Below are 13138 nucleotides of genomic sequence, written 5' to 3'. Positions count from 1 at the left end.
TTACATTGCGTTATAGTACATGTTGTCACTTATAAAGCATTACTTGGGTGAGCTCATTGTCTACGGCCTTTGTGAGAAGTCATGCATACATGCTGGTGCTATAATGAATAAGAAATAAACCACATGAAGGGTATCTATTACAACAATTAAAACGAAATAAAGAACAAAAGTAAGAAAGAAAGAAAGAAAAGAAGAAAAAGACAAAAAAGAAAGACAAAACTCACCTGCTGTTGTGAAACCGCTGATGCCACTTCATCTCTGGCTGTAAAACAGTGCTGAACCACACAGTTGTTAAAAAACAATGAAGAAAAAAAATTACAAAACCACACTTCACCCGGTATGATCAGTATTTGAAAGAATGGATACATGATACAATCCATTAGGTACACGATATAATACAATCCAATATGAAAGCTGTAACCAACGTCTACCTTTAAAAATGTAATTATGCTCTAATTTTGGAGGGGAGTGGAGTTTGCAGTGGCGTAGAAATGTCAACTAAGGCTTTTAGTGAGTATGTGTGATATGTTTTCTTAGTTATTAGAATAGAATAGAAATTGCATCGCACACCAAAACAAGTACTGCTGTCGGACGAGGTGAAGTGTGTATTTCCATAGTTACATCTTTCCGTCAGCGCACAATCTATCTGACGTTAACCAGGTGTCCTTGTTGGCCTTTTAACATGACTAACAGTGGCAAGACCCCTGCTGCGTCTGGCCCGGCGTAGCCTGCCATTTCTGCCCAAATACATTGGGCACGTTATCATTTCCCTGTCATCAAATGACTGGCTTGCAGCTAATGAGAGGAAGAGAGGGAAAATGAAGAGACACGACTGGGAAGACGAGTTCTTCATTTCCTGTGTGTTATACAAACCGCAGAGTCAATCTTTCACCCTCCGCAATTCTCTCTGCTGATATAAGGGATGCTGGGCGGAATTAGCAAAGGCATAGCCATTAGTGCTTAAAAAGCATGAGCGATAATTTTCACATCAGATGTGCTGTTACTTGTATGTAACACGGTTGCAACAATTCAAACTGAAAACTCATTGTTGAAGAGCACATATAACACATTTATTTATTATTTACCAGATATTCTAAGATACGTTCACAATCACACACTTTATTTTGCAGATGTGTGTTTCGATTACCGGTAGCTTAAAAGGAGTCTGGTTAGACCTTTTGGGTTATTTTGGTTCATCTGGACAGTGAACAGATAAAAGATGTGTCATCTGATGCGTTGCTGTCTCATTGAAAGCTATCAATGCCTTTGAATAGGTTTCTTCTGCAGGCCCGGCTGAATGAATTACACGAGTCTGTTAGTATTCTGCCGAAGCCGTACAAAAGGTCAATGTCAAATGCACCTCATTTAAAAGTCAATAGCAACCGTGCACATCATCTCCTGGGAATTCAGGTCGGGAACTCTCCAGACGGCGTTGTGTATCATTCAGTTAGTAGAGGGCAACCAGCGAGCTTTTTTTAATCTTGACCTTCCAATAAAATATGCTGCCTATCCAAAATTACATGGTCTAAAATGGAGACATAAGCTCTCAGCACATCACGAATGGATTGACCCATCTCAGGCAAGATGTTCAACAGTGTCTAGAGATGGCATGCACTGCTTTAAACATGTAGGTTATGATCTTAGTTCTTATTTTTTTAACTCTCGGGGAAAAAAACAAAACAAAAAACATGCTGAAGTGCTGACACACAACAAATATCAAGCTAAAATAAAAATATGTACTAGAAGCTTGACTCTAATTAAAATGTATTTTAAAAAAAAGAAATCAATACATCAAAAACATGTTATGCAAAACTTTTCAGAATAACACGACCGGCATTTACATTCTATTAGAAGTCACACTGAAAGCAGCAGGGCCACTCCAGCTAAAATCCACTTAGCAGGAGGCTGTCGGTTGCGGAGGTAAAATGTCCAAACATATGTGGATCCGCGATGTTTTGTGCGGTACACAGGACACTCATAAGTGTTTTTGAGCTCCTGCTCTTCTGCCGGTACGGCTCGCACATACAGTACCGGCATGGGAGGAGTGAGATCTCTCAAAACTGCCTCTGCGATGACTCCCGACTGAGTGTCCCAACGTGCTCCTGAAGCGAACATAAGGGGTGTTATGTCTTGAGTCTCATTGCTAATTCTAACAGTTTTGAATGTTGTAATTCAGTAAAGATAATATTGATTCTACCTTCTATGAAGAGGCCATGAATGTAGGCCCCCTCCCGTGGTGGATGCCCAAAATCATCTTTCGTCTTCTTTGTCACATCAGCAGTCAACGTCATCTTATCCAGGGGCCACTGATTCTTACGAGCAATGGTCTGGAGAATAGCTTCCCAAAATCAGAAGATTTTAATTAATTAATTCTCTGAAGTGCACTTTATCTTCTCATCGTGTGGCTCACTGTTTTTTTGAGAGCTCACCAGTGAGGAAAGACTGCGGGTTGAAGAGGCCCGAGAGCCAAACAACAGCAGGTTGAACTAAGTCTTGTGTCCAGCTGTCCAGGTCACGACAACTACAGTTGATATCACTGAACCTAAAACACAAATCAAGTCTCAGTGTGACTTCATTTGTCAATGGACTGATATTGCATTCTATTACTACTGGGTTAAACATCAAGTAAAACTGTAATTCACAGTGATTAGTTGGTTATTATAAAGGTTTGTGGTCATTTCAAAATGCTAAATGTATTTACTGCATCTCGAGGCTTCAAAATGATCAAAATATAGCATTACCTGCACAGCATGTCCCTGTTGTACTTTTGATGGAATTTATTTTCCCAGCCTCACCATTATTTTGGGATTAAAGACTTGCGGCTTTTGCACACAGGCAGACGACTGGTTACCGCGGTTCGGAGGTTTCGGGATTTAAGTCGAGACTCTGGCCTACCTGTGTGGAGTTTGCATGTGCTCCCAATGCTTGCGTAGATTAAGTCCAGGTATTTAGTCTTACTCACACATTCTCCCCCAAAAATGTATGTTAGGTTTATAAAAAAACGCAACGCAAATTGTCCCAAGTTGTGAATGTTTGCTTGTCTATTTGTGTCCTGCGATTACCCGCTGCTGAGCCAAAGTCAGCAGGGATGGGCTCCAGCTCAGCTTGGGGTTAGCGACATCGAAAATACATGGATGGGTGGGTGCTCACACAGGTGCTGCGACACACATGTTGCTGAAAAACTCGATTGTGAATGAAACATGGTCTTTATCTTTTCAGTACATTTTCAAAACAGCACTGTCGTTATGACATTTGGCATCAAAGGGTCAAGTAAGTGTCTTTTGGTATCTATCACATTTTTCTTTTAATTGTTTAACCAGAAGTGCTAAATGTGCACCCTTTAGAAGCCAGCAGCGAGTAATACGCATGACAAAATATGGATCTAAGGAAAGAGCAAGTTGCTTTGTTTACCATCGTGTAAGCGTTTTGGTGGAGGGGTAAGACAATCTGGCCCAGGAATCTGGCACAGCATCATTGAACAACGCCGACTGTAGAGTCTCCATAGTGGAAGAAATGGTGAGCTCTCCCTGTAAGCGCATACGATTCAAATGAATGATGCAGCACACACAGCAATACGGATGAGCAAAGAGAAGCCTTCAACACACGACCTTGAGGCCAAGATCTAGTTCATTGAGGGATGTCATTATTTCCCCAAGTAGGAGATTCATGCGTTCACATTCCTGCAAACAGACTGAAACGTAAGGGCTTCGCTCTGTTGCCTTCACCAACATCTCCGCCATGTTATACTGCTCAGGAAGCTTGTCGAGAAGGTCTTCAATGATGGATTTAACCTGACAAAAACATGGGCCTATGGTGAGACCTTTTGGGTGATTAATGCAAGGGTAGCAGTTGTTAGAAAGTGAGCTGAGGTGGCCACACCTTCTCCTGCGTGCTCAATACCGCCCCCTCCCCTCTGGAGGAGTCCTGTGGCTGCAGTTCAAGCAGAGTCTTGAAGAGGTTGTCCGAGGTGAGAGTGAGGCACTCGAGCTCTGCATTTGGATGCAGGCCATACAAAGTGGGGCTCTCAGGTGGAAGATGCTCATCAATATAAGTGTGGTACCCGCTGTGGTCCATGAAAGGAGGGGCCATGAAGCCAGGACACAGATAGAACTCCCCGTCAAACTGGCAAATGAAAACAAGATTAAATAAATCCTATCACACGTTCAGTGAAGTCGGCAAAACAAACTCATTTGGGGAATATTAGGAGTAAACACAATATTGGTCAAATATTTCTTCAGTGGGATGTGACACAGCACTGACAACTGCGTGAGCTAAGACATTGCATTTAAGCTTAGCATCACAAGAGGGCCCCCTTTTATCTTGACCAAAAATGTAAAAAAAAAAAAAAACAAACAAACAAAAGAAAAGGAAAAAACATTCTCACTATCACATACTGAAACACATAAATGCCCAAAAAGCAACTTGTCACACAAATGTTAAAAGTACATAATATGGATGCAAATGGACTCACCATTTTGGGATGCATAAACTCTTGCAGATAGGCCTTACAGAGCCTTCTGTCCCAAATATTAGTAATGTGCCCACCATACATGATCTCCCCAAAGAGATAGCACAGATCCTCCCACGGCACCTGCATAAATGTAAACCACACAGTTAAGAAAACAACAGCCTGATACTTTTGACTTCTTTCAATCTTCAAGCAAGAACAATATGATCTGTCTGCAATAACTGCTCAAGCTTGATGAAACACACAGATCAGATGTGTGACAAGTTTTCCCCTCAGCAGGCGATGACGAGGACCCGCGAGAGGTTAAAGAGGGAAAAGATAACCTGCGATTCATAACAAATTACAAAAGCTGGAGGTTCACAATCATTTGTACCTGTATTGTTTTGCAAATTGCTTCCATCGTCAGCTCTAATTGCAGTGATCACTTATGTAGCGTTGTAAACTGTCACATTGGCTGCATGTAATTACATTTAGAACGACGCTTCATTGCTCTCCTAATGAATTCTCTGTATACGCACATACAGGTTACTGTTTGGTTAACATAATGAAGGGCATTCGTTTTTTTGGAGGGCAGAACACCTTGAAGACGTGATTGGTTCTGACCGGGGTAATGGAAGCTCTAAGAGAAACACATTAGCAGCTGCGAGTAGCGAAGAGAATGGATTGTTGTCTTGAAAGAAAGCTAAATTATAGGTTGCATGTTTATAGCAAGCATAAATGTGAACTAACAAAGTATCCATCATAAGAGTGAAAATATTTCACTAACTAATCAGAATTTTTGAGTATGAATGACAGTGGATTGGATAATTATTAAAAAATACAAATATACAAGCAATTGTGAAAAATATTAAAACAACGGTGAAAGATTAATGACCTTGTTGTTGGACTCTAAGTAGTTGAACAGAACATTAGTTGAGATGGTGAGATCTCCGCTGCTAAAGGGATATTTATGGTTCCACCCCTGAGGGCCAAACCTCCGGCGCTCCGTGACACAAGCATGAAAGAAGCAGAGGGAGAAAAACATGGAGTTGAATTCCTGTTCTCGCGAGCACATCTCCAGAGTGTCCTAAAAAACAAAGAAAAAAAATATGAAAGGCTTGCACTGTTGCACCCAAACTGATTTTCAAAACAAAATGTCATGCATTTCTTCAATACATACATACGTACTTGACTGAAGTTGTTGATAGCGGCATGTAGACTGGGATTCATACCAGTTGGCGGCTCGTTGGTGATTTTGATTGCATTCTCGAGAATGCCTCTGGGGATTACGTGCTGCTCGGGGCTGGGTGCTGGTTCCCCAGTGATGAACACTCTGTAGCTGGGGTGACTGTCCACAGCCTCTTTCTCCAATAGAGCTTCAAGATGAGGCAACCAGCTTGCTACCAGGTGAACATTCTAAGGAGCCAAAGTTGATATTAAATAATAAAGAATTATTTTATTTTTAGGTCTAGTCGTCAAATTGTGAAAAACGAATTTGAAAAATATCTTTGTTTGTTGGTAATTACCAAGACAACCCTCAGAGACTGACTTGTCTGCCAGGTCCAACTATCAAAGGAGGAATTTACAGGGCTCATCTAGCCAATTATGGTTTTTATTGAACCAAATTGAGTCTATTTCCCACTCGGGGGGGGAGATAATATCATTAGTTATGTGGGCTGAAAGAACAGCTAGTAAGTGAACGGGAAATTTTACCTGCAGGATGACCCAATGTCCAAGTTTCGAAGAATTCCTGAGCACCCTTTCAGCTACATCTTCCTGTCCCTGTCCCAGTGAAACATTGTGCAAATTGCCCAATTCGATTGACAATCCCAGCATTAATCCTATAAAAATAAAATGATTCATATGATTTGCCCCAGAGCAAGAAATTGCAGATATTGAACCTGGTGTAAGTGGTGTACCCAGTTTCTCGACTTCTTTGAGTGGATTGACACCAGGCGAGAGGATGAAAAACACAGGCGTTGAGGGGCTGCTACTTTCATACAACTTGTCAAATTCCAATCTTGCAGTCTCAACATATTTTGCTCCCATGCAATCCCCCACAAAATCCCTGCCAAGAAATCAAAGATCTTGTCATACTGTACATTTATTGCATGCATGAATAGGCATGGTCTTGTATGTACCTTAGCGTGTACATCACCCTATCAGGGCGCAGAGCTCTCAGGATGAAAAGCTTCTGAATGCAACTCTTATTTTTCCAGTCCTGTGGAAGTCTCTCCTTTTCAGGACAGCTGGATTCAACAATCTTCCTCCAGCGCTTGTGTGAACTTTCGATGTCTCGGTCCAGTCCATGAAATTCTTGCATTGAAGAAATGCTCTATAGTCACACAATGCATCATCAACTCTCGACACAAACACTTGGATACATCTTGAACACTGATAACTGACATGTCATGGACTTCACGTAGGATTACATCCTCAATTCTAAGGTACCTTAATGGCTCCCCAGGCATGCGGTGACAGGAAGGACACAGGGCTAACTTTGCTCGCTTCCACTGGGAAACGCAAAAGAAAGTCAAACTCCTGTGCATCAATCAGGTTCTGCTTGAGCTGAATCTGGAAGAAAGAGTATTTTGTAATGATGTATTTCTGTCTCGTCAATTTCAGAGCAGCTCAAAGTTTCAAAAAAACTCCTTGGCAAAAGGACACCACTGCTAAATCCGGTTGAGTACTTTAGAGTCAACTACGCAATGTCTTTGATGGGGAAAAAATGTAGCCACAATGACAGATAATTCCATTATGTCACCAGAACCAACCTCCTTGTCAGAACCAACTGTCTGAACAGCAGCTAGTGAGCCAGGGTTGAGATGTAATCAATAGTAGCGTATAGTCCCGCTGACTGCTTTTAATTGAAGTTAATGTGGGGGCAGAAATATATTTTGATTGATCAGGGTGACAAGACGCTCCACCTCCAAGGCAGCCAGCCCAAAGTGCCTCACCTGGAAGGCGGCGTGTGACAAGAAGGTTAACTTGTCTGTCTCAAACAGGCCCTGGCTGGTGTACAGGAATACAGAATAGGTGATGGCCTCTGTCAGGGCAGCCACTCTGCTGCTCACATCCTCCCCACATTCCACACGCTCCATTGCTTTGCTAAACACTGAAATAAAGCTCTGCAAGACAGAGAAAAAGACCTCATATGTAAAATGACCTTTAAATGGAAGGTTAAGCAGTGGATGGACAAAAAATGCGTGCACGTGCATTTAAAGTGAACTTCAGAGCTGGGGTAATATGTAAAAGTCAACAAATACCCTAAAAGTACGAATTAAAAATCTGACTCCTGATTAAAAAATTAGTTTGACATAAGTGAGCATGCACCAAGAGGATTTCAGGGGCAAAAGGCTAGAATACCTTTAGGGAAAACTGATACATTGGGTTAATCTTGTTGAGGTCATTGATGATGAAGAAGAGGAGTGATGCTCTCTCAGCAGCAGGGCGGTATATTTCCCGAGCCTCGTTGATCTTTGTCTCATTCTCTTGGGCCTCCACCACCTGTGTGTTCCAAACGCACAGAATGAGCTATGAGGCTCTCAGTCATGCTCCAAAAGCTGTTCATTACACATATTCCAAACTACACACCGTTGACTGCAGGTTCAATAACAGATGAGTCACAGGTTGCGTGAAGACATTCAAAAAAAAGTTGACTGATAAAAGACGTGCAAGACTGAAATCTCATAAGGGTCGTACTTTGTCTTGAATGTGGGCAGCTGTGGTCTTGGTAATTTCAAGTTGCTCCACCAGAGAAATATCACCCAGGAAATTACCACAGGCAGTAGAGAGACGACTCAGCAGGTCATCTTCCAACCTTTGAAGTTCAATCTTAAAATGGTTCTGTTGCCTGTTCAACTCCATCTTTGACAGAGTGCACAAACCAGTTATCCATTTCTGATATCCTGGACTGAAGCCTCATACATAACTTGAATATGGGGTTTTACCTTCAGGTCTTCAAGTTCAGGCCTTTCCCGAGATACTACTTGTCCCAGCAGCTGTTCCTCCAGACCAACCGGGGTCACAGTGAAGTTGATGAGGGTTGTTTGAGCCTGGAGCTCAGGAGGAAAATGGGGATTGGCCAGTTTGGTGTGCAGAATGAGTTGAAATTTGCTATTATATTCACACTCCTTGCCGCCAATCTGAATGTACCTGATGACAAAAAAAACGATTAGCCAAAAGTCCAAATCGTTCATGTAATAGACGCCTTACAGATTTGTCAACTGATTAAAATAAAAGACTTGAGTTTGGATCAGAAGAACATCAGCAACCATTTGTTAAGAAAAGACACTAATAATTGTTTGAAAAAAAATTGTTTAAATGTAGTCCGAGGCAAATAATCACAGAAATAAACATTTGCAAATGCGGCTCAACTTTCTATCCGTCCGCTCTTCTTTCGGCCACAAACCAGCCCAGACTAAATCAATAGCGGCTCAGTTGGTTACAGCCAAGTCGTGCACTCCATTTGTCATTGATTGTTTAAATAACTGATGAATAAACTATCTATTCGACACTAGCGCCCAGTTTTTCACAATCAATCAACAATTAAAGCCAGTGTAACTTGAAACTTATCATAAGATAAGATATCCTTTTTTTGTCCCATACTGGGGAAATTTACAGTATTTACAATTTACAATATTTATTCATTAATCATACTTTGCAAATAATAACATAATTATGGCATTTATTGTTTCACAAGTCTACAGTTGAGCAAACTGGTAACAGTACCCAAGGATGAGTTCTCAGATTACAAATTGTTGGTGACCCCTGTCTAAATGTTTTTGATTGTAGTAGGAGGAACGTTTCAGAGGTTAGGAGCTGCCGCACGGAAAGCTCAAGGATCAAATGTCCAGAATTCAGTGTTTGGGATGGGGAACCCAGCTTCAGATCGGCGCAGATTCTGTGCAGGATGTAATGATGGAGGAGGTAAGTGAGGTATGGTGGGGCCAAGGCATGAAGGATTTATATATCGGTTGCATCCCTAGTCATATTATGTACCGTGTCAGCTGTAATTCATTTGTGTGTGTGTGTGTGTGTGTGTGTGTGTGTGTGTGTGTGTGTGTGTGTGTGTGTGTGTGTGTGTGTGTGTGTGTGTGTGATATATTGTGTTGGATGTGGGAGTGAGTGCTTCTGTCTTTATTAAGATCACTGCGGACACTAAGGAACGGCCCTTCCTGATTGACCAAAAACTATCGGGACCAAGTTGAAGGAATAGGCGGTGAATCTGACAGCAGTAGCATGCTTGCTCTCTGCCTCAAACAAGTGTCTTATTCAAACTTATTCAATAGTTAGTTGTATGGGTAGATCCTTTGTTTGCATGCCAGCTTTTGCTGCCTTTTTTTTAACCTCTTTGTTTCATACATTGTAAATAGGCTTTTGTACCTACCTAATTTTTGTTTTATTGACCCAGGTGCTCGGACCATGTTTTTTTTTAATCACATCCTTGGGGACCGAGAGTGATATCCTTCCCTTTTATGCACCTAACCCTAGACGCGTGCGTAAGGCATCATAGGAAAGAGTTTGAAGACTATCTGAAGCTTGATGCGGAATATTTTTGAAAGGGCAAGAGGGTAATGTGTTGTCATGGCTGTGGACAGGTAAAAAATTATGGGTTTTTTCTTCTTCATGATGTATGTTTTGGCTAGTTCGACTATACTCCAGAGAAAATTATAGTCCAAAAAATACAATAAATATAAAAGATTGCTTCCTCCATAGCCAATATTTATCTGTCCCCGCATTTCAATTAAATTAGCACAGGCTTGACAAACATGATGGCTTTTCATTTTTCTCTAATTGCCACTTGGATGGCAAGCAAGGGCCGTGGTTCTCCAACACAAAGTTCCTCGTGTCCTAATCGGGTTCAACTCTCTATCTTCACTAGCCAGAATTAATGTACTATTGATAGAACCATTACTCCGCCAAATTAAAGTTTGCTGATGGATTGTCTTGTAGTCTTCCGTCAGCCATGAAAGGAATAATTAGTATTCATTACTTCACACTCTAAAACATTCCAATTATTAATGAACTTCAGCTGTGAAGCCCCGCCAGATCCATCATGCCTGGCCCTGCTGGTTGTATTAATCATCGACAGAAACAAGTATGGGGGTCATCTACAAGGGATAAACTGATAATCGGCTCTAATATGATGAATTGTGTTCTCAGGACAGACAGGACGTCAGGGGGTAGTGCAACGGACACTCAAAAAGAAGCTTCATACTCAAGAGTTACACACAGATCAAATGGCAAATAGCATGTGCAGGATGTACTGGACATACGTTTGGTAAGTGTCACCGTGAATCAGTGTTCCAATACTTTTGACTTTTGTTTTTAATACAGTTCGTTTTAATGAGTTTGAGAGCGGGTTTGTTAGTTTTTATGAATTGGTATTTTTTTTCTAAATGCTTCATTTTAGTTGTTATTGTTTTAAGTATCGGTTTTATTTTATACGTTGTTTTTTTTTCTAAATGGAGTATTTGTCAAGTGCAAGATAAAAAAGGTCACTAGGTAAAGTAGATATTCTCAAACAACTGCTTGTATGGACATACAGCAATACCATAGTAAAGACTTTAAAAATGAACCCCGAAAGCCCCAAAAAAATATCACTCAGTTTTGGGGGGGGATTTTGTGAATATTAAAACCCGTTTGTAATGGTGCAGAGATTTACACATTTAGTTTAGCTGGGTAACATTAGGCAGTACCAGCAGACATTGAGGTCTGGAATGAAATGTGGATTTGAATTCCAGAACAAATGCTATTTACAAACATAAAGTAGAGACTTCCAGACTTATTAGAACTCAATGGGATAACATAAAAATCAATGTTATTGTAAAAATCATTTTAAAGCCAGGTAAAGGCATTACTTCATTCAATGTAGACAAATGTTTAACATGGAGCAAATCATTAGGACATTTTTGAAGCGAAATTGAGTTTGCCATCATGATGGAGAGCCACTGCATTGAGTGTTCCCTGCTACCTCTCTTATGAGTACTAATACATAACCATGAATGTTCTCCATTCTGATTTTCCACTGAGGCTCATCTGTTCAATATTCATCAGGCCTAAAGAATATGAACGCACAAATATACATCTATCACCTGTCTTGAGGGATGGATCAATATGCTGCATTCATGGATTCAGAACACGCGCTGCACATTCATTAATAATCTGAAGAACGGGCAATGATCATGTCTTCCGTCATATCTTGCTGATGTTCCAGTGCTCAGTGAGACGCAACCATCTGGTAATCTGATCCCTGTGTCTTCAGCAACAAACACTGCTGCTATTTATGTTCCAATAGGCAAAACCCCAAAAACAAAATACTGTTGGTGAGTAATGATTTGGTGTTTTATTATTTTTGGTTGAGCTTTAGTGTTCTAGTTAAAAAAAATAAAAATAAAACTAACCGTCCCCTTTTGATGGTGTTTTTGCCTAGGAGAGGCTCCAAGACAGGGTCAATTTTTTCTGGCATGTTCTCAATTAGAACGGTTTCACCACAGGCCAGTGCCTCTTCAATTACATCAATGTACCTGTGGAATGATACAACAAAATGAGGATTGCAGCACCCTACTCTTTGATAAGCTGACTTGCAAAGATAAAGTTTTGAGTCCAATAAACAAAACATGAACAAAAACATCATATAGTACACAGCACATCACAGCCCCTTCTCACCCTTTCTGTCCCTGTTGCACCACCCTCATCTTGGCACCTTGCTGGCTCCGTATCCACTTGATGCCCTGCTGCTGTGGGTCCACCATGAGTGGCCAGTGCTCACTGGTGGTCAGGATGGCAGCGTTCTCAGTTGACATCCTATCATTCGGCAGACCCTGGTTATGCCAAGCAGCCACAGTGGCATCATCTGTAAGCATGAGTATGGGATCCAGACCATCTGTCAGGGGTACGGAGACCTGGAATGGAAGCCAGGGATTGAAGTCATTGAGCGCTGGAGCAGCAATGAGGCTTTTTAAGACAGGTTTTACCACCACAGTGTGACATGGATGAAACTTAACCTTCTGAGATTTGAGGAACGGGATCCATTTTTCATTGAGGAGTCCAGCACGATACTGCATGGTAAAGTAACCCATGTAGGAGACAAATGCTGAAGTGAGGGCGACATCCCCACACAGGGTTTTCTGTTGTTTCTTATATCGAACAAGCGACTGTGACCAGCGCTGCTTCTCTGACTAAAAGACACAAGAAACAGACAAAAAGGACCATGACTCCTATACACCGGAAACCACCATAGAACTCAGCAGATGAAAGAGAAGAAATGGATGTTTAGAATGCACCCACAATAACAACGTGATATTCATTTCACATTGAGACCCCAAATTAATGGCAGGCGTGGTAAAGAACATCAATGTACACCCCGGATCTTAAAGTTTTGATCTCTGATTCACTCTGCGTCACTCCAACATTTATCTCAAGGTTCAATACGACGACTGTGACAGCTCAACGGCGATAAATCATGCATGACATTTTCTTACAAGGGGCCGTGGATCTGAAATACGTCACATAATAAATTCTCAGACAGTTAAAAATCACTATAATTTTACTCTAATGTATTATGGATTGCCTGTAATATCACTCGGTCCGGGGGTGAGACATTGTTAATTTCCAACAGATGTTGAGGCTTTGAGGTAAGTTAATGATTAAACATAGACGGCCTGATTTATTAGTCGCAAGACTATT

At 41.2% G+C, this 13138-nt stretch overlaps 1 protein-coding gene across 1 annotated transcript in view; it reads right to left on the bottom strand.

Annotated features, from left to right (window-relative positions):
• Positions 1-1084: 1084 nt before the first annotated feature.
• Positions 1085-13138, bottom strand: part of LOC147203581 (dynein axonemal heavy chain 11) — a 36913-nt gene continuing 24859 nt past the window's right edge. Inside the window, exons 59-78 of the mRNA XM_086113235.1 lie at positions 12457-12630; positions 12119-12354; positions 11854-11976; positions 8398-8602; positions 8150-8314; positions 7814-7954; positions 7405-7575; positions 6899-7021; positions 6589-6782; positions 6367-6515; positions 6161-6288; positions 5636-5863; positions 5344-5534; positions 4472-4601; positions 3880-4122; positions 3609-3791; positions 3412-3527; positions 2430-2542; positions 2198-2338; positions 1085-2102 (exon numbers count right to left, since the gene is read on the bottom strand). Coding sequence (XP_085969361.1) covers positions 1855-2102; positions 2198-2338; positions 2430-2542; positions 3412-3527; positions 3609-3791; positions 3880-4122; positions 4472-4601; positions 5344-5534; positions 5636-5863; positions 6161-6288; positions 6367-6515; positions 6589-6782; positions 6899-7021; positions 7405-7575; positions 7814-7954; positions 8150-8314; positions 8398-8602; positions 11854-11976; positions 12119-12354; positions 12457-12630 — 3402 coding nt within the window. The 3' untranslated portion in view covers positions 1085-1854. The remainder of the gene's footprint in view (positions 2103-2197; positions 2339-2429; positions 2543-3411; positions 3528-3608; positions 3792-3879; positions 4123-4471; positions 4602-5343; positions 5535-5635; positions 5864-6160; positions 6289-6366; positions 6516-6588; positions 6783-6898; positions 7022-7404; positions 7576-7813; positions 7955-8149; positions 8315-8397; positions 8603-11853; positions 11977-12118; positions 12355-12456; positions 12631-13138) is intronic.

Source organism: Hippocampus guttulatus, chromosome 6 (genome assembly GCF_054856545.1).
Source record: "Hippocampus guttulatus isolate MCC_2025c chromosome 6, RoL_Hgut_1.0, whole genome shotgun sequence".
In the NCBI taxonomy this organism is placed as follows: Eukaryota; Metazoa; Chordata; class Actinopteri; order Syngnathiformes; family Syngnathidae; genus Hippocampus; species Hippocampus guttulatus.
This window is presented reverse-complemented; position numbering and strand designations above follow the sequence as displayed.